The 17935-nt window shown below is 32.4% G+C and overlaps 1 protein-coding gene across 1 annotated transcript in view; it reads left to right on the plus strand.

Annotated features, from left to right (window-relative positions):
• The window catches only part of PHYHIPL (phytanoyl-CoA 2-hydroxylase interacting protein like), a 76659-nt gene that overhangs the window by 51189 nt on the left and 7535 nt on the right, over nucleotides 1-17935 (plus strand). The window contains exons 2-4 of the mRNA XM_032252542.1: nucleotides 11744-11940; nucleotides 13952-14126; nucleotides 16337-16454. Coding sequence (XP_032108433.1) covers nucleotides 11744-11940; nucleotides 13952-14126; nucleotides 16337-16454 — 490 coding nt within the window. The remainder of the gene's footprint in view (nucleotides 1-11743; nucleotides 11941-13951; nucleotides 14127-16336; nucleotides 16455-17935) is intronic.

A 17935-nucleotide genomic window follows, 5' to 3' on the forward strand; every position in this document is an offset into this window, starting at 1 on the left:
TAAGTGACATACAGAAATCAGAAGTGAGGTACAGAAACAACTGGATTGGTTACTGCTCGGCATTTGAACAGTTTGAACATTCAGCAGTGTGTGAATGATTTAAATACAGCTGCTGGGATTGGCCAAGACTCAGTCACTGTTACAGGTACATACTCCTAGTTAGGTTTTCAGTCCTGTCTACCTATTAAGTTAGGTTTCAATTCATTCACAAGAACTCAAATATAGAAGCGTAGAGTTTTTCTCAGGCCATATTTAGTTTGCTTTAATAATATTGACAATAATTTACTGATACATAGAAATTCATAACACCACAACAACACTGGTTTTTTTATGCATAGATTGAGGTATGTGATTTCGAAGGTAGATGTAAAATGGGTCTATCCTTTTGTACACTTAAAATGTTTTAGTGAGTATAGATCCTTTCAAGTTCCTTTTAATACAGAACTTATGCTATATACTCATGTATCTTCCTAAATACATGGATTTATACTGGACACTGACCAATATTTAAAAATTGCTTTTTCTTTTTTTTTTTTGAGACAAGGTCTTACTCTATCCCCCAGGCTTGAATGCAATGGCACAATCACAGCTCACTGTAGCCTTGACCTCCTAGACTCAGGTGATTCTCCCACCTCAGCCTACCAGGTAGCTGGGACTACCAGCATGTGCCACAACACCTAGCTAACTTTTTGCATTTATTGTAGAAACAGTGTTTCCCCATGTTGCTTAGGCTGGTCTTGAACTCCTGGGCTCAAGCAATCAGCCTTCCTCCGTCTCTCAAATTCCTGAGAATTTGGTGTGAGGCACTGAGCCCGGCCAAAAATTGCTTTCTCGAAATGTTTAAAAGTCACATTTGAACTGAGAGTAAGAGGATACATTTTGATGAAATTGTATCTTAAACTTGTACCTGTGAACCCAAAAGGTAAAGATCTTGAAGTCAGAAAGTTTATTTTGCCAAGGTTAAGGATGCCCTGGTGACCTCAGGAGGTCCTGACAACATGTGCCCAAGGTGGTTGGGATACAGCTCGCTTTTATACATTTTACAGATACATAATTTATCAATCAATACCTGTAATATTTACATTGGTTTGATCTGGAAAGGCAGGACAATTCAAAGGGAGGGGGGCTTCCCAGTCCTTCCAAAAAATTTTCTGATTGGCAATTGATTGAAAGAGTTATCAGTAGACGGAAATATCAGGGTTACTAAGGGGTTGTGGAGACCAAAGTTTTATTGTGCAGATGAAACCATCAAGTAACAGGCTTCAGAGAAAAGAGATTATAAATGTTTCTTATCAGGTCTATCTTGATGTTAATGTTGGAAGGGTATAATGAGGCATGTTCCACCCTGTCTTCCATTATGGCCTTAACTAGATTTTCAGGTTAACTCTGGAATGCCCTTGTCTGAGAGGAGGGGTCTATTCAGATGCCTGGCTAGGCCTTAGAATTTTATTTTTGATTTACATAACTATTGAACTCCATCTAAATCAAACACTAGTTTTTTTTCTCTTAAAAATAATTTCTCAAGTTTCTTGATACATTTCTAGTCTTTTTTTTTTAAAGCATTCTCACTTGGTGCTTTCTCCCTATGCAATGTGCCAAATGAGCTAAACTGAAGATGCACTGTTCCTTAATGCTTTTTCTCTTGCCTCCATTTAGAGTGTCATGTCCTCAACTTTCCCACTAGTCTTCACCTGTTGAAATTTTACTTCTCCTACAAGGAAGAATGTCACTTGTTTTCTGAAGTATTTCTTGATTTCCTTAATATTCCTTAATAACCTAGTCTTTCAGTTAGGTTTTGTGATTACTTTTATTATGGCATCTTCTGCATTCTTTACTATTTTATATCCTTGAGGCATGAGCTACTTCATACATGCTTGCACCTCTTCTATTGTCTACTTTTGATATGTAAATAATTGGTACCTAATAAAACTTTTGTAATAATTGATAAAAGTAAATTTGAAAATATACACATAAGCTAATTAGAGTGATAAACATCCTCCACCAGCTTTATAAATCTGAACTGTTTGTCATAGTGTAGGAAGCCACCTATTTCAAACACGTGCTTCAAGTAGCAAACAACAAATCATCCAAGGTAGATATTTTATTTAAAAATCTTCTAAGAAGAGAGAGTGTACATTGTACTTTACTATCCTGGGGAAGGTTTCCTAAATTTAACATATAAATCCCAACAGGTTGTCTTCAGGAAATCTTACTCAAGTCAAAAATACAAAAAAAATGCCTTGCAACAATGATTAAACTTGGCCCAGTGTAAAAACTGTTTTAACAGTGAATGAATTTGATTTCTGAGTACCTGAGGTAATAACAGCCTCCTACATCCAAGCCATGCAACCCATCATCCAGATGTTACAGAGATTAACAAAAACCAGTCACTTAGATTCTATACCTTTAATATAAGACTAAGACTATCAACTTTAAAATTACCTATACGTTAAAAAAGTGTTTTAACTATTTCTTGAACCTCTAACCAAAGTTCATTCCTAGAGCAAATGGAAAGAGAGAGGAGGATCCAGAGAAACTTCAGGGCCAAAAAATATGAGGAGAATGCAAAGTCTAAGAGTGAATTAAAGTCCTCTTCAGAAAAAGAAAATTTACCCAAAGCACTGACTATAAGGAAGAGACTTAAAAGCACACACAGGATTCATTCTTGCTGTGCTTCTGGGCTAAAGAGTGTGAAAAGAAAGGGGGAGATGCAATTTGGAAACTTTGATAATGAGTCAGGGAAGCAAGAGGAGAGAATGTAAGGTTTCTCAAGACAAAAGAAAATTAAAATTGAACACATGATCCCTTTTCTACCTCCTTAAAAAACACCATCCATTGAAAAACAAAAAAAACAAACTATACTACACGGACAGATGAGGGCAATCTTGAACTAGTAATCTCATAAACTACTTTTATGCCAGCAGTCTTTTATGTAAGTGAAGAAGAAAGCAGAAAAAAGTAAACAAGATATTATAATACTCTGAATATCCTTAAACACCTATGAATATGAAAAAACACTGTTATTCAAACTTGGAAAATAAAATCAGAAATTAAAGAGAAAAGGAAGAAATGAAACAAAGATTGATTGAACTCAGGCCGGAAATACAGATGAAAAAATTATATTAGAAATTACAAAGATTCTAAGGAAAAATAGACTTGAATGAAAACATAATAGAGGCATTAAAGAAAAGTGGGAAAACAACCAAGCAAATGAAAATGGGATAATGAAAGAAGTAAAAAAGGCTGGAAAGAAAGTGGTTTAAATGAGAGGCAAATAAGATCCAACATATATTTAATTGTAATCTCTTTTACAAAAAGAAAAATATAAAAGATCACAAATATTTACAACTAATCCAATAAAACTTTACAGAATAATCCACTCCAAGGCATATACATTTAAAATTGTTAGATTTTAATGATAAAGAAAAAAATGATTACAGCTTCCTAACTAAAGGAGCAAAAAAAAAACTTATAAGAGCAAAAGAATTAGATTGATAAAATATTATTCAAAATAAACACGCAAAAGCAAAATAACAAAGGTGAAGCATTTTCAAGAAACTCAAGGAAAGAAAGTATATATTGACCCATTATGTACTTCAAGTATCAAAGCTATAGAGAGACCTAAAGAAATAAGAACTCAAGGAATTCTGCAGCCATGAGCTCCTTTTTTGCAGTCTACCAAGGAGTGAGTTGTATATATTTAATTGAGCACTTAATATTTCTAATTTTAGATACAATACTAAAAAAGGTGGAGATGATGAAGGAGGAAGAATAATATATAAAAGTATATTCTGGCAAAGATGAAATAATATAAGAAATGGGAGAAAAGGGGAAAAAGAGAAAACTGAAATATGCTCATTCATTAATATATAAACAATCGATGGAAGCCAAAGGTTATCATTATCAGCTGAAAAAACAAGCAGTAAAGGGTTAAAAAAGAAAGCAGGAGATTAAGCACATTTAAAAAATATATAAATACAATGGTAAACATTAGAAGAAAAACACATTTTTTTCCTAAATACTAAAAGAAATTAGGAGAAAAATAAACTAAAGAAAGCCCATGTAGAGAAGACACACAAGCATAACGTAATGCATACAGTAATTGAAACATAAAGTAATATGCTACATTTGAGATCAAACATATCAGTAGGTTTAGTAAATGTTAACAGGCCAAATTCACCTGTTATAAGTAGAAAAATTATTTTTAAATTTGGCTCTCAAGGACAAAAATCCAACTATTTGCTCTATAAAAGATACCTAAAATGTAGTGATTCAGAAGGCTAAAAATAAGGGGAGAAGCTATGCAAGAGAAATAGAAATAATAAGAAAGTAGGAGTTGCCATCCTTATAACCAGACAAGAATTCCCGCCAGAAACACAAAGAAGGACACTTTTAAATGATAAAAGCCATAATTCACAGTGGAAGTATAGCACTTAATATTTATGAGCCAAGTTATAAAGCACTCACATTTAAAAGCAGAAGCAGTAAGAGATGGAAGGACACATGATATTAAAGTACCATGGTGATAAAAGATTTAACATACCACTTTCAGCCTGAGACAGATAAAATGGACAAAACTAAGGAAAACATACTAAAGAACATAATTGATAGATCTTATAAATCTATCTACATCTATATCTACATTTATACCTATATCTTTAATCCCTGATAGTAGAGAATGTACCACATATGGAACATTCACAAAAATAAATATTAATTCACAAAGCATCAGTAAATTTCGTAAAGTAGAACAATTACAGACAATACTTTGATAATATGCAATAAGTAAAGCTAGAAATTGATAACAAAATAAAAAAATTAAAATATATTTCCACCTTGGAAAAAGTTAAATTAATAAACTCTTGAGTATAAGAGGAAACAAAACTGAAATTACAGAAATTCTTAAAAAGTTATGAAAACCCTACATATCAGAAGCTAAGTTATGCTTAAAGTACTGGTCAGAGAAAGAGGATAGGTTTAAACATTTATTACCAATGGGGGGCAAAAACAGTAGAAACACATGAAATAAATTTTTATTATAAATCCTAGGGAAAACAACTATATAATTTCCAAAGTAATACACCAGAATGGAAATAATAAAGATCAAAAAAGAAATTAAAGCAGTAGAAAATAGAAAAAAATACTAAACCTAACTACTAACATAACAGATTCTGACAGTCTTTAAAAAAAACAAAAAAAGGAATGGAAACAAACGAAGGCCAGAAACTATGGGATTTGTTACTGGTTATACTGGTTAAACTCTCAGGCTAAAGACAAAAAGAACTGTAAGTAAATGCTGAAATAGTTAATAGGTTTTCCATAGTGGAATGAATCAGCAATTCAGAAACTGCTTCAGTGTATGCTATATTGAGTGAATAAGTAAATATAAATAATGAGAGTCGGTTTCTCACTGTTGAGAGTATCTCTAATTTGAAAATTAAAAATCTGAAATACTCCAAAATCCAAAACTTTCGAATGCTCACATGACACTCAAAGGCAATATTCACTGGAGACTTTCAGGTTTCAGATTTCAGATTAGCATTTCTAAAACTGCAAATTTTCCAAAATCTGAACAAAAATTGAAATTTGTTAACAGTTCTGGTCCCAAGCATTTTGGATAAGGTATACTTAACATGTATGTAGTTATACAGATGGTAAAGGGGAAAACTGGAATGAACACTGTGATGTTGGATTAGAATTGGATGTATCATTATAAACCTGTGGTGTTGTTATATGTAAATGTAGAAATATAGATATAAATATGCACACATATGCATGTATTTCCTATCTCTTATAGCCATTGAGAGGGTCGCTAGAAGCAATGACACTCTTAACAGTAATGAGCACGCCTAGTACTCAGATCTTAGTCTCTAAATGCCATCCTCTGCTAAAATTAGGGCTTAGCTCCTGAGAGAAATGGCTGATTCCAAGGCTGGGATATGAAACTATAAAATAAGCCTTAAACACCTGGTTAATGGAAGAAAGTAAGCAAGTGCTCAAATAAGACAGGGACATGCCAAAAGGAACCAGCTTGAAGGGCTTATATTGGCCAAATGTGAAACAAGTTGAGCAACACAATAAATAATAGTAACAGATTATCTTAGTTCATTTGTGCAGCCATAAAAATATACGTGAAGCTGAATAATTTACAAATAATAGGCATTTATTTCTAAGACTTCCAATCCAGGGTCAAAATGTGAGCAGATTTTTATATGGGGCTGCTCTCTGCTTCAAGATGTCACCTTGCTGGATGGTAGAAGGTGGTCTGGGCAAAAAGGACTAACCTGTGTGTAAAGATCCTTTTATAAAGAACTTAATCCCTTTCACTAAAGAGGAGACCTCATGATCAATCACTACCTAAAGACCCCACTTCTTAATGCTATTGCATTGGGGATTAAGTTTCAACATGAATTTTGGAGGGGACACAAACATTCAAACCCACATTATAACCCATTTAATAATAGAAGACCTGAACCTCTAGTGTTATAAAAAATGGAGAAGTTCTTCCTTATAGGGGACCACAAGTAATAAATCTAGATAGTATGGTAGAATATCACCATTTGGCAAGTTTATAATTGATTCAAGGAAGAATCATCAGTATATACTATAATTAGTGGAGTAAAGTTTGATGTGAAACCGGACATTTACAGTCTCAAAATATCTCCCCACAAAATGCTGATTAATTACAAAGGGAAAAATAGAGGAACCTTGTAGACACTAGCTTAGCCAAGTGATGAACATTAACTTCACCAGTAATGGAACAAACCAGTTAACACATACACAACATTATGTCAATGGTATTTCTGCCAAAAAAAGAAAAATCCCAATGATGAGGTAACATCAGACAAATTCAAATGGAGGAACATTCTACAAAATCATTTTCAAAGACAGAAGACAAACACAGACTGAGGAAACTATTCCAGATCAAACAAGACATGATGGCTAAATTACACCCTGTGACGACAAAGTTTTGGGACTTCGTTTTTGCTGCTATACAGATTTTTTTTTAAAACAAATAGTGAAGTATGAGGTCCATAGATTAAATGATAGGGTGATAGTAATTTTCTGATTTTGATCATTGTACTTTGGTTGTGTAAGAGAATATCTTTCTAATAAAATACACATTTTACTGTTTAATAATAAAGGAACATCCTCTTGGCAGTTTACTCTCAAATGGCTCCGAAGCAAATTGTATATGTGTATGCGTGGAGAGAAAGAAAGAAAGAGGTGGCAGGGGGAGAGACAGAGAAGGTAACAGAAAATTTGATAAAACGTTACCAACTAGAGAAGCTGGGTAAAGGGTATATGGGAGCTCTTAGTACTAGTCTTACAACTTTTTGTAAGTCTGAAATTCTATCACAATAAAATTTATCTAAGAAAAGGAGAATGAATTCAAAACCAGATAGCAAATAAATGAAACAAAAGTGGCAAAGTGATGTTTTTTAAAGTTGGGTGATAGATGGGGATTGATTGTATTATTTTGTCTACTTGATGTATGCTTGTAAACTTCCACAATAGAAAGACATTTAAAAGGGAATTAATCTACAGTGATCTCTTCATTGATAATGTGAATTTGCTTCCTTAAACACTCTTGTTTATTTAGGGCATTTATTTATAGGTTCAACTCAAACCCTAGCAAAATTCCATCTAACTTCTTTGCAGAAACTGACAAGCTGATTCTAAAATTCATATGGAAATTCAAGGGACCCAGAATAGCCAAAATGTTATTTTCTTGAAAAGAAGAACATAGTTCCAGGACTCACCCTTCTTGATTTCAGAACTTACTACAATGGTCCAGTAATCAAGATGGTGCAGTACTGGAATTAGGGATAGAGATCAGTGGAACAGAATTGCAAGTGTAGAAATAAACCATATATTTATGGCCAGTTGACTTTGGCAAGGGTGCCAAAGCAATTAAATAAGAAAAGAATATTATCTTTTCAACAATGCTGAAATAGCAACATAGTCATATGAAAAACAATGAAATTGGACCCCTACCTCACACCATATACAAAAATTAACTCAGAATGGATTAAAAACTTAAATGTAACAATTAAAACTATAAGACTCTTAGAAGAAAATAAATCTTCATGACCTTGGGTTAGGCAGTGTTTTCTTAAAATATAAGCCCAAAAGTATGAGGAACAAAAGAAAAATAGATAAATTGGACTGGTCAAAATAATTTTTTGTGCTTTAAAAAAGCAAAAAAAAACCAAACCACAGAATGAGAGAACATTTTTGCAAAGCATATATCTGATAATAGACTTGTATCTAGATGATAAAAGACCATTACAACTTAGTCATAAAAAGACAACTCAGTTTTTAAAAAGGGGCAATGGATCTGAATAAACATTTCTCCAAAGAAGATATACAAATAGCCAATAAACACATGAAAAGATTTCCAGCACCATTAGCTATCAGAGGAATGCAAATTAAAACCACAATGAGATACCACTACACAACCACTATGATACCTTTTTAATAAAAAATGATAGATAATAGTTCCTAAGTTCAACATAGAAATTATTATATGACACAGCAGTTCCACTCTTAGGTATATACCTAAAAGAAATGGAAATACATGTTGGCACAAAAATTGATTCACAAATGTTCATAGTAGCATTATTTAGAATAGCCCCAAAGTGGACATAACCCAATGTTTATCAGCTGACGAATGGTGTATGCATACAGTGGAATATTGTGGTGTAATAAAAAGAAGTGAAGTACTGGTACAACATGAATAAAGCTTAAAAACATTATGCTATATGAAGAAGCTAGTCACAAAGGGCCACATATTGTATGATATCATTTAATATGAAATGTACAAAATAGACAAATCTATGGAGACAGAAAATAAATTTTTGATTTGTCTAGGACTGAAGGGAGGGGTCAAGTGTGTATGTGGGCAAAGTGGGAGGGATGATGGCTTAGGTGCATGAGGTTTTATTTTGGGGTAAAGAAAATGTTCTTAACTTCTTGTGAGTGTGGATGCGCAAGTTTGAATCCACCAAAAACCATTGAATCGTATACTTTGAATGAGTGAATTATATAGTATATGAATTATATCTCAATAAAGCTGTTTTTTTAACAAAAATTTGATCATTCTTTTGTAAGATAAGTTTAATGAGAAGAGAGCTATATATAAAAAGTATTAGTGTAATTTGGCATTGTTTTCAGCTTGCATTTCAATAGTTGCTGTCATTAGAAACTGCTTTTGAAATGTTTGTTCTCAAAAGCAACTTTCATGTTTTGGATAAACAAAAGTATATGAAACCATTTATTCATTCTGCATTTAATTTAGCCAATCCACAGTGTAACCACAGATGTTAGAATCAATTGGCATGTAGAGAAACATAGCTAGAATTGGCTGTAAGATGAAGTCTTACTAAGGAAAGGAAGCTACTTGTGGAAGTATGCTTGACAGGACTGAGATAGTACTGGCTGGTTACTGATATTATTAGTGTCATGTGGATAACTGTTATTCATCAGTTTTTAGAAACAGAATCATTGTCTTCCATCACTTATCTCAAAATCTCAGTCAGTTAAAAATTGATTCACAGAGAGTGAAGAAAAAGAAAGTTACCTGTGAACTTGTAAGATTTATGTAAATTAAATTTTTACCTGGCCTACCTAGGTAAGAAAGTCACATAGAAGTTAATCTAGTGGTTTGTTAAGAACTAGTTAATCTAGTAGTTTTGTGATGAGTAGCTTGAAAATGAAGATTTTTAATATAACTCATTCTTTTCTAGGCTTGAGCTTTATGTCGTTCTGCATAGGAAAAATATAATTTGAGCAAAGTTTTTCGCTTACAATAAAAGTAACATTTTTTTCTCTCAAATTGTAACAATTGGAAAAAATTTTTAAAAAGGAATTATGTTCTGTGAAATAATAATTTGTGACTTTAAGGTTGAAGAAGATAACAATAGTGGAAGTTTAAATGCAAAAAATATTAATAGTATCTTAGTGTTGCTATATTGAAGTTGTGTTTTTATTAAATTGAATCAAATGCAAAATAGCTTTATTTTTGTCTACATGATCCTAAATAACAATTGTAAATATGTTTTCACTCAGTTGTGAATTTATATGGACATAGTTACAATGCAGATGAGTTCTACAAAACTTTCTACTATTGGAGTTCAGAAAGTTTTTCATTAATATTACTGATGTTTTAAAGACAAGTGGAACAGACTAATGGGTTGAAATGTGAACTTTTCAAAATAGTACAAAATTACTAATTGCTAATGTTTGAGTGTTTTTTGCCTTTTCCTTTCCCAAGGCCATTATAAGGATTTCACTTGATTTCTTCCCTGCTCTTAACATTTGAAAAGCTTTAGGCTAGAAGTAATTTGGGGATTCTATGCAGTGTGATGGGGAGGAAAGTAAAGGTGGAGAAGTAATTTTTCTGAGAGTTTTGTAGAGAGGGAATGTGGAGAAACTGGACTGTGAAGAAAGTACATAGGAGAAGAAAGAAGAATTTTTAAAAGTATTGCTCAAGAAGTACTCAAATAACAAAGAACTCAAGTTATTTTGAAATTAGTTTTCGATTGCCTTTGGGTTCCTCTGGCTATAGCGCAGCTTGAAATGAGACAACATGGGTCAAAGATTTAATGAAGTTGGGAACTGTCAAAAGGTTTATATCAATGACTGTCATGGAAATGTGGGGGAGGAGAGAACAATCTAATCTGGAAATGGAAAGTATTGCCACAAGGTGACATTCTTCGTTGTTTTTTTGTTGATCAACATTTTGTTATTTAAGGAACAAGTTAAGTAATTGATTTATGGCCTACCATTTTTTTCTTACTTGAATAACAATTGTTTTTCTCTTTTGAGGCATTGAACATTATATTGGCCTGGGGAAGGGGAACATATTAAAAAATGGAGTAAAATTTGATTCTAGTATGTCTTTTTTATATATAAAATAAACTTGGCAGATCTTTTTCTTTTTGTCGTATGTTCCATCAAATCCTGCTTGATACTGTTAGCCAAATTGTTAGCATTCTCTCTAAGTAGAATTATAGAGATAATCTTTAAAGTAACCAGGTGTCATATCAATTCTTCAAGATTTTAATATCAATCACTATGGCAATCATCTTTTTTCTTTTAGCCTTATTTGTTGTTTCAGCTCTTAAATTCATCAAGATTCCATAGATAAAAGATTTCTAGAGTTATCCTTGACATAGTAACTTGTAAGTGAATGGTCTTCAGTATTATTTGTATATGTAATATAACCATTACATGCTATTTCTTTATATAATGCTTCTAAAATGCAAGAGGAGGGGTAATTTTTATAGACTGTCACTGCTGGTTATGGACTTTTAAAGAAATGCTTCCTTCATTTGGATGGACCCTTTCATTATCAACATTTCTATGAAATTATCTGGCTTAAAACCGTTGATATTACTTTAGAGAAAAGTTGATTGGTCATGTAGAAAAAATAGGCTCTTGAGGATTTTTAGAGGGAACCTAACTAGTTTAGTGGATCGTGTTTTCGTTTTCACTCTGAAAACAATTGGAAAAGTAAATGGGAAATGTAAAGACGATAAGGACTAAGTCCTCTCTGCTTTTTATTAGTAATATGACCTTATAAACATTCTTTACTACCACTGATACTCAAATTACTTCATGAACAAAATGAAATCTCAGATTCACTAATGATTTCAGAAATAGGTACTCAGCTAACGACCTTGCAAACTGGAAAATCCATTAATTGGAAATTAACTTCCTGTACATTGTTTTCTTGCAGGGAATAAATCACAAGACAGTGGCATTGCAGAGATGGAAGAACTGCCTGTACCACATAACATCAAAATAAGCAATATTACCTGTGATTCATTCAAGATTTCATGGGAAATGGATTCAAAATCAAAGGATCGCATTACACACTATTTCATTGACCTCAATAAGAAAGAGAACAAGAACTCCAATAAATTTAAACACAAGGTAAAATTTAACAAATACTCATGCTCATTTGCATCTTAAAACTTTCTAAGTATGAGGACATTTTAAAAGAATGAATAATATTCTACTAATGGCTTATGTGATGTACTTGACTTTGAAAAAAATAAAAATTATATGTAATTTTAAAACCCCGTCATTCTAAGAAGTTTTGTAAGAAAGGAAATACCATGTTTATTGTTAAAAGATAATTTTCAAAAAAGGTAAAATCATGACTATCATCTAGATATAAATTATTTTACGTTAAAGATTTTATTTAACTCATTAATGAGAAAACTGATGAGGTGTTATAACCAGTTCAAAGAGTAATCCAAAGAAAAGACTTATTTGTAGATCCAGTATAAACCGGTATGAAAGTTCTCATGGGAGGGGTGAAAAAGAGGGCTGTCCTCCACTGAACATAATTTATTTGTGTATATTTAGACAAGAAGAACTGAATTGTTATCAGTTTCTACAAAGTACAGAATTGTAAAATGGCTTCCATAACAGAAACAGATAGCCAAAAGAGGGTGCTACAGGCAGTGCATAGTTTTCCAATGAAGCATACATTTTTTTCTATAACTGCCAAACAAGGAATCTGATGCAGCTTATAAACTTCAGGATATTTTAAAAACACTTTAGAGCTGAAAATTGCTTTAGGTAGTCAGCTGTTTTTTGCTTTCAGGTTTTTGTTTTGATAATGAATTTTTTTGTCTTTTGCTTTTTAGTTTTGAGAATGAAAATTATTAACATTTAGATGTTTTTAGGCATATAATTCTGATACTTATTCACATGCCATATATTTTTTCTGATATATCTCCTTCTCCAGAAGTATCTATAAAGAAGATAAGTTAACTGCTTTAAGCATTCTTTCTTAAGTTGCAGTGTTTTCACTGATGATGAAAATCTCATCTATTTTTTTAATATTGATATCAGATTTTAAATTGGTAGATACTTTGGAACTGTCTTATCTTGCCTAGAAATTTTGTTTTTATTAGATGTGCAATTATACATACTAAAGATAACTGAGGATCATACATACTACAGATAAATGTGAAAGAGAGAACCAGATTAAACAGTTATTATTTTTCCTGAGTTCCTGATTCTGATTGTGCTTTCTAGTGATGGATATTCTGTTTGCTGACATTTGCCTTGTTAATATATCTCCGAAATCTCTTAAATTTTAAACATTAAATGATGAATTTTTCAAGATTTGATACCTTTTTTTCACTCTTCATTTGGAATTCCATATCCTTGGAAATGTAGTGAATATTCAACTAGCAGGTTTAATTTATCACCTTACTAATCATTGTTTAGAAATGCCTAAACTTTTCTGTGACACATAAACTCTATATTTGAATGAAGGTGAAGCAAAAATCCATATTTTTAGTGTTTTCTCCTTTAAGATATAAAATATCAAGTAATGGGACGCATTACTAAAATATTGGGTAGTATAAATTAAGCAAATATTTAATAATATTGAATTATTTATATTTATATTAATAAAATATTTAATTATTGAAATATTTAATACTATTGAAAATTTTTAATACTATTAAATTTTATCTGTTATGTCTCTGTTTTTTAAAGTTTTGTCATTATGAGAATGTTGCATTTTGAGGAGCTTATAGTGTACAGAAAATAACACCATACTAGAAATCAAGAAAACTGGAATCCAAGTACATTTATGTTACTAATAAGCTATATGACCTCAAGCATGTCTCTTAATAAAGTTGGGCCTTAGTTTTTGCATATGGCAAATAAGAGATTTATATATAATGATTGTTAAGTATTTTTAAGCAGAAAAATTATATTTTCAGGAATTTAATAAGCTCTTCTCTATTGTCTACAGTTGATTAAAGTTATACTGCTAAATTAACTTCTTCCTCTCCTCTCCTTCCCTTTTTCCTTCCTTCTCCCTTCCCTCTTTCCTCCCTTCTCCCTTTCCTTCCTTCTTTCCTTTCTTTCTCCCTATCTCCCCTCATTTTTCTCTTTCTCTTCCTTCTTTCCTTCCTAGGATGTTCCCACAAAATTGGTGGCAAAAGCTGTTCCCTTGCCTATGACTGTCCGTGGACACTGGTTTTTAAGCCCAAGAACTGAATATACAGTGGCAGTTCAGACTGCCTCAAAACAAGTCGATGGTGATTATGTTGTGTCTGAATGGAGTGAAATTATAGAATTTTGCACTGCAGGTAAGAGAACTAGGTACAAATATAGAAAAAAACTTTAATTGTTCTGGGGAAGTTAATTACAGAAAAATATTTCTCTTTTGTAATTATAAGGTGACATATATGACATTGATCATTTTTTGTGTTGTCAGTAGCATTGTGTAACAGAATAAACAATGTTGTATTGATTGAAGGAAGCTGAAGTTCTCAGTAGAAAAATCTGAGTAATGGCTTCAAGTCACTTTTTTTTTTCTATATCCATAGTTTGATTTTTTCAAGATTAAAGCTATGCAAATAAAAATGGATGCAGTTTGAACATATACTCAGCATATTTTTTTAGCTTCATTTTGAGAGAGACAGAGCTTTCTTTTTTTTTTATTTTTTGTTTTCACCAATATGAAAAGGCAGAAGCTAAGAAAATCCTTCTCTAATTTAGGTAAATGGAGTAGATCTCAATGACTGTCCCTAGCAGAAATGTTACTAGATTTTTCACTAGCATAATAGAAGATTTTAAGAAAATCTGTATCTAAACTAGGGTCCTGTATGTGTGTGTATGTCTTTGCTTCACTAGAAAATACCTCGAAGCCATTGTTTGGGGAGGTTTTATATGGAACAGAACCTTAATAATCTATCAGATTGGAAATATTACCATTCATCTCGCTAATGTATCTATTGTTTACTTATTCATTAAAGAAATAGTCATTTATTGAGCAGTGTTAATGGGATACAAAGCTATCGCTACCTGAGTACTCCTGTCATCTTTTCCTTTTGTCTTTTAGAAAGGAGCTTTGTTTCCTCCTTTTTCTCTAGATGACTGTTTCCTATGAAAAATAATAGAGGCTAAATCTACAAGGAACTTAAGCTGTTCAAAGTTCTTGTTTATCAGAATAATTTACAGACTGTTTCACATAAGCTTTATCAATAACCCTGACTCTAAATTTTGATGAAGCTATTTTGTATAAGTTGACTTTTAATCTGAACATCTAATTCATTCAACATTAATTAAACCCATGCTGTGAGCTAGGCACTGTACAATGTATTGGAAAGAAAATAAAATAGAATGCCACTGGCTAATCTACTTCTTTTCTAGTCTATGACAGGGATTAAAACCCTGTGCTTATCTCAATCTTAAAATGTTAATACTTACCATAATAAATCATTATTGTCCATATATTTATCTGTTCTTTTAGATTGTCAGTTCTTTGCAAGGAATAATAACATTTTTATCTTTTAACTTGATCATCTAATTTTGCATAGTACCTTGTACATTGTATGTTCTAATCTCAGTAACTGTTTGTTGAGCCAATGAAGCAGTGAGTAAACAAACTATGTAGCCATGAGCAATTTAACTAGGATGCCTCTGTTTGGAAATTCTTACTAATATTTATTGGCCATAATATTTCCCTAGTTTCTGGTATAGGAGTTAGACAGCAATTCTAAAACAACTTTCAAAACAAAAGGTGGTAAACAAAAAAAAAAATCAGATTATTTCACAGAAGCTTTAGAGTTTCAAGCATCTTGTATATCCAAGTCTAATGTACTCACTATTATTTTTGCTAGATTATAAGCTTCTTTTATTCAGTTTATTAATCAGTTGAAGGAAAGCTAGTATGGTGCTAATGGCTATTACTTGGGTTATGAAAAGTTTTTTTTTTTTTTTTTTTGAGACGGAGTTTCGCTCTTGTTACCAAGGCTGGAGTGCGATGGCGCGATCTCGACTCACCACAACCTCCGCCTCCTGGGTTCAGGCAATTCTCCTGCCTCAGCCTCCTGAGTAGCTGGGACTACAGGCACGCGCCACCATGCCCAGCTAATTTTTTGTAGTTTTAGTAGAGACGGGGTTTCACCATATTGACCAGGATGGTCTCGATCTCTTGACCTCGTGATCCACCCGCCTCGGCCTCCCAAAGTGCTGGGATTACAGGCTTGAGCCACCGCGCCCGCCGAAAAGTTATTTAACTTAATTTTTGTTTCAGTATCTCTGATTTCAAAAAATGGAAAAATGCAAGCACTGGTAGTCTAAGAAACAATCAGAAACCATAACAAAAGTATTTTTGTAGAAAGAAAAATGTGCCACACATAGACAATGAATATTTTCTTTTTTAAATGGAATTTCCTATTTACTAAGTTGAATTTCCTAAAGGTGAATTTTAATAATCTTCAATTTATTAAGTATATAGTTGGTACTTTTGGTGCCATATTATTAATAACAGACTTTTTTGGATTTTTTTCAGACTATTCAAAAGTTCATCTAACACAGTTGCTGGAGAAGGCTGAAGTGATTGCAGGACGTATGCTTAAGTTTTCTGTTTTTTATCGTAATCAGCACAAAGAATATTTTGACTATGTTCGGTAAGATTCAAAAATATATAGTGATTTGTTTTACTAAATATAGTTTAAAATTCTAGGCTCAGGTTTCCCTCGACTCTAGTTCTGTCAAATAGCAATTCTAGCTTTTTCAAAATAATTACATGGATTTTTATTTTTCAGAAAAATTAAGTAGAAAAAGATGATGAGATTTTTTTTTCTACTTCACTTAGATTCTTTTCCATAATCATTTCTGATACCACTTCCTGCCCAATTGACTAGAGGATCTTAAACCTATAATATTTAGATTGATGAGCATTTCATTTTCACGCTTGTCCTGCCATCTACATCATACTTACTACTATTTTTTTCCTCTTTTTGTGGGTCTTTTTAAGACATTGAAAATGACAGGATAAAAGAATGACTGTTTCATGAAATATTATGGTGAATCAGGTGGGATTCACAGACTTCTACCTAAATAGAAGTCTTTTCGCTGTTGTATTAGTGTGTTTTTCAGCCTGCTGACAAAGAGATACCGGAGATTGAGCAATTTACAAAAGAAAGAAGTTTATTGGACTTACAGTTCCATATGGCTGGGGAGGCCTCACACTCTTGGCAGAAGGCAAGGAGAAGCAAGTCACATCTTACATTGATGGCAGCAGGCAAAAAGAGAGCTTGTGTAGGGAAGAAATCCCCTTTTTAAAATCATCAGATCTCGTGAGACTCATTCACTATCACGAGAACACCCAGTGCAGGAAAGACACGCCCGCATAATTTAATCAATTCCCACCAGGTTCTTCCCATGATGTGGGAATTGTTGGAGTTACAATTCAAGATGAGATTTCAGTGGGGAAACAGCCAGACCATATCAGCTGTTATCAATTATTATGAGGCTAATCGCTTTTGTTTCCTTTTGAATTCTAGTGATTTTACTAGAATTTCCAAGATAGCCTATGTTTATCCCTGGAAGCAGTTCCCAAGATGTTAAAAAAACTCTATCATGAGGTAGTTTTTATACTTACAGCACTTTCATATTTGTAGAAGAACATTTGAAGAGAATAAATAGCCAGATGTATATTTTGAAGTAAGACTAAGGCTTTTAAAATGGCAAATGCTATATAAGATGTAAAACTTCTACACAGCAATCTCTATAATTTGTCATTTTAAAAGCCTCAATTCAGACTCTAAAGGATCCTTGACAGGACTGTATATGAAAAATATTTAAGAAACTTTTCTGTTCTTTGTGTTTCTTTCATTCTTCTCTAGTTTCTGTTAAATGAAGACCATGGTTCCAGATTTAAATCAGCTTCAAGCTGTGGAAAATGCAATGGGAATCAGAGAAGAACACATGTAGTCATTTGTGTTCTTCAAATTAAGTACTTAGCAAGAGAACATATTTTTATGCATTTTGATGGTGAAAAATATTCCTGCCATTTGTTTGAATATCTTATAAATACAAAGTTTAGTCCTTCATTTTCTCAATTGGTACATACCCTAGAGTCCATATAATTTCTGGTAGATACCTA

Source organism: Sapajus apella, unplaced genomic scaffold (assembly GCF_009761245.1).
Source record: "Sapajus apella isolate SASKATOON/1434 unplaced genomic scaffold, GSC_monkey_1.0 scaffold78, whole genome shotgun sequence".
NCBI lineage: Eukaryota > Metazoa > Chordata > Mammalia > Primates > Cebidae > Sapajus > Sapajus apella.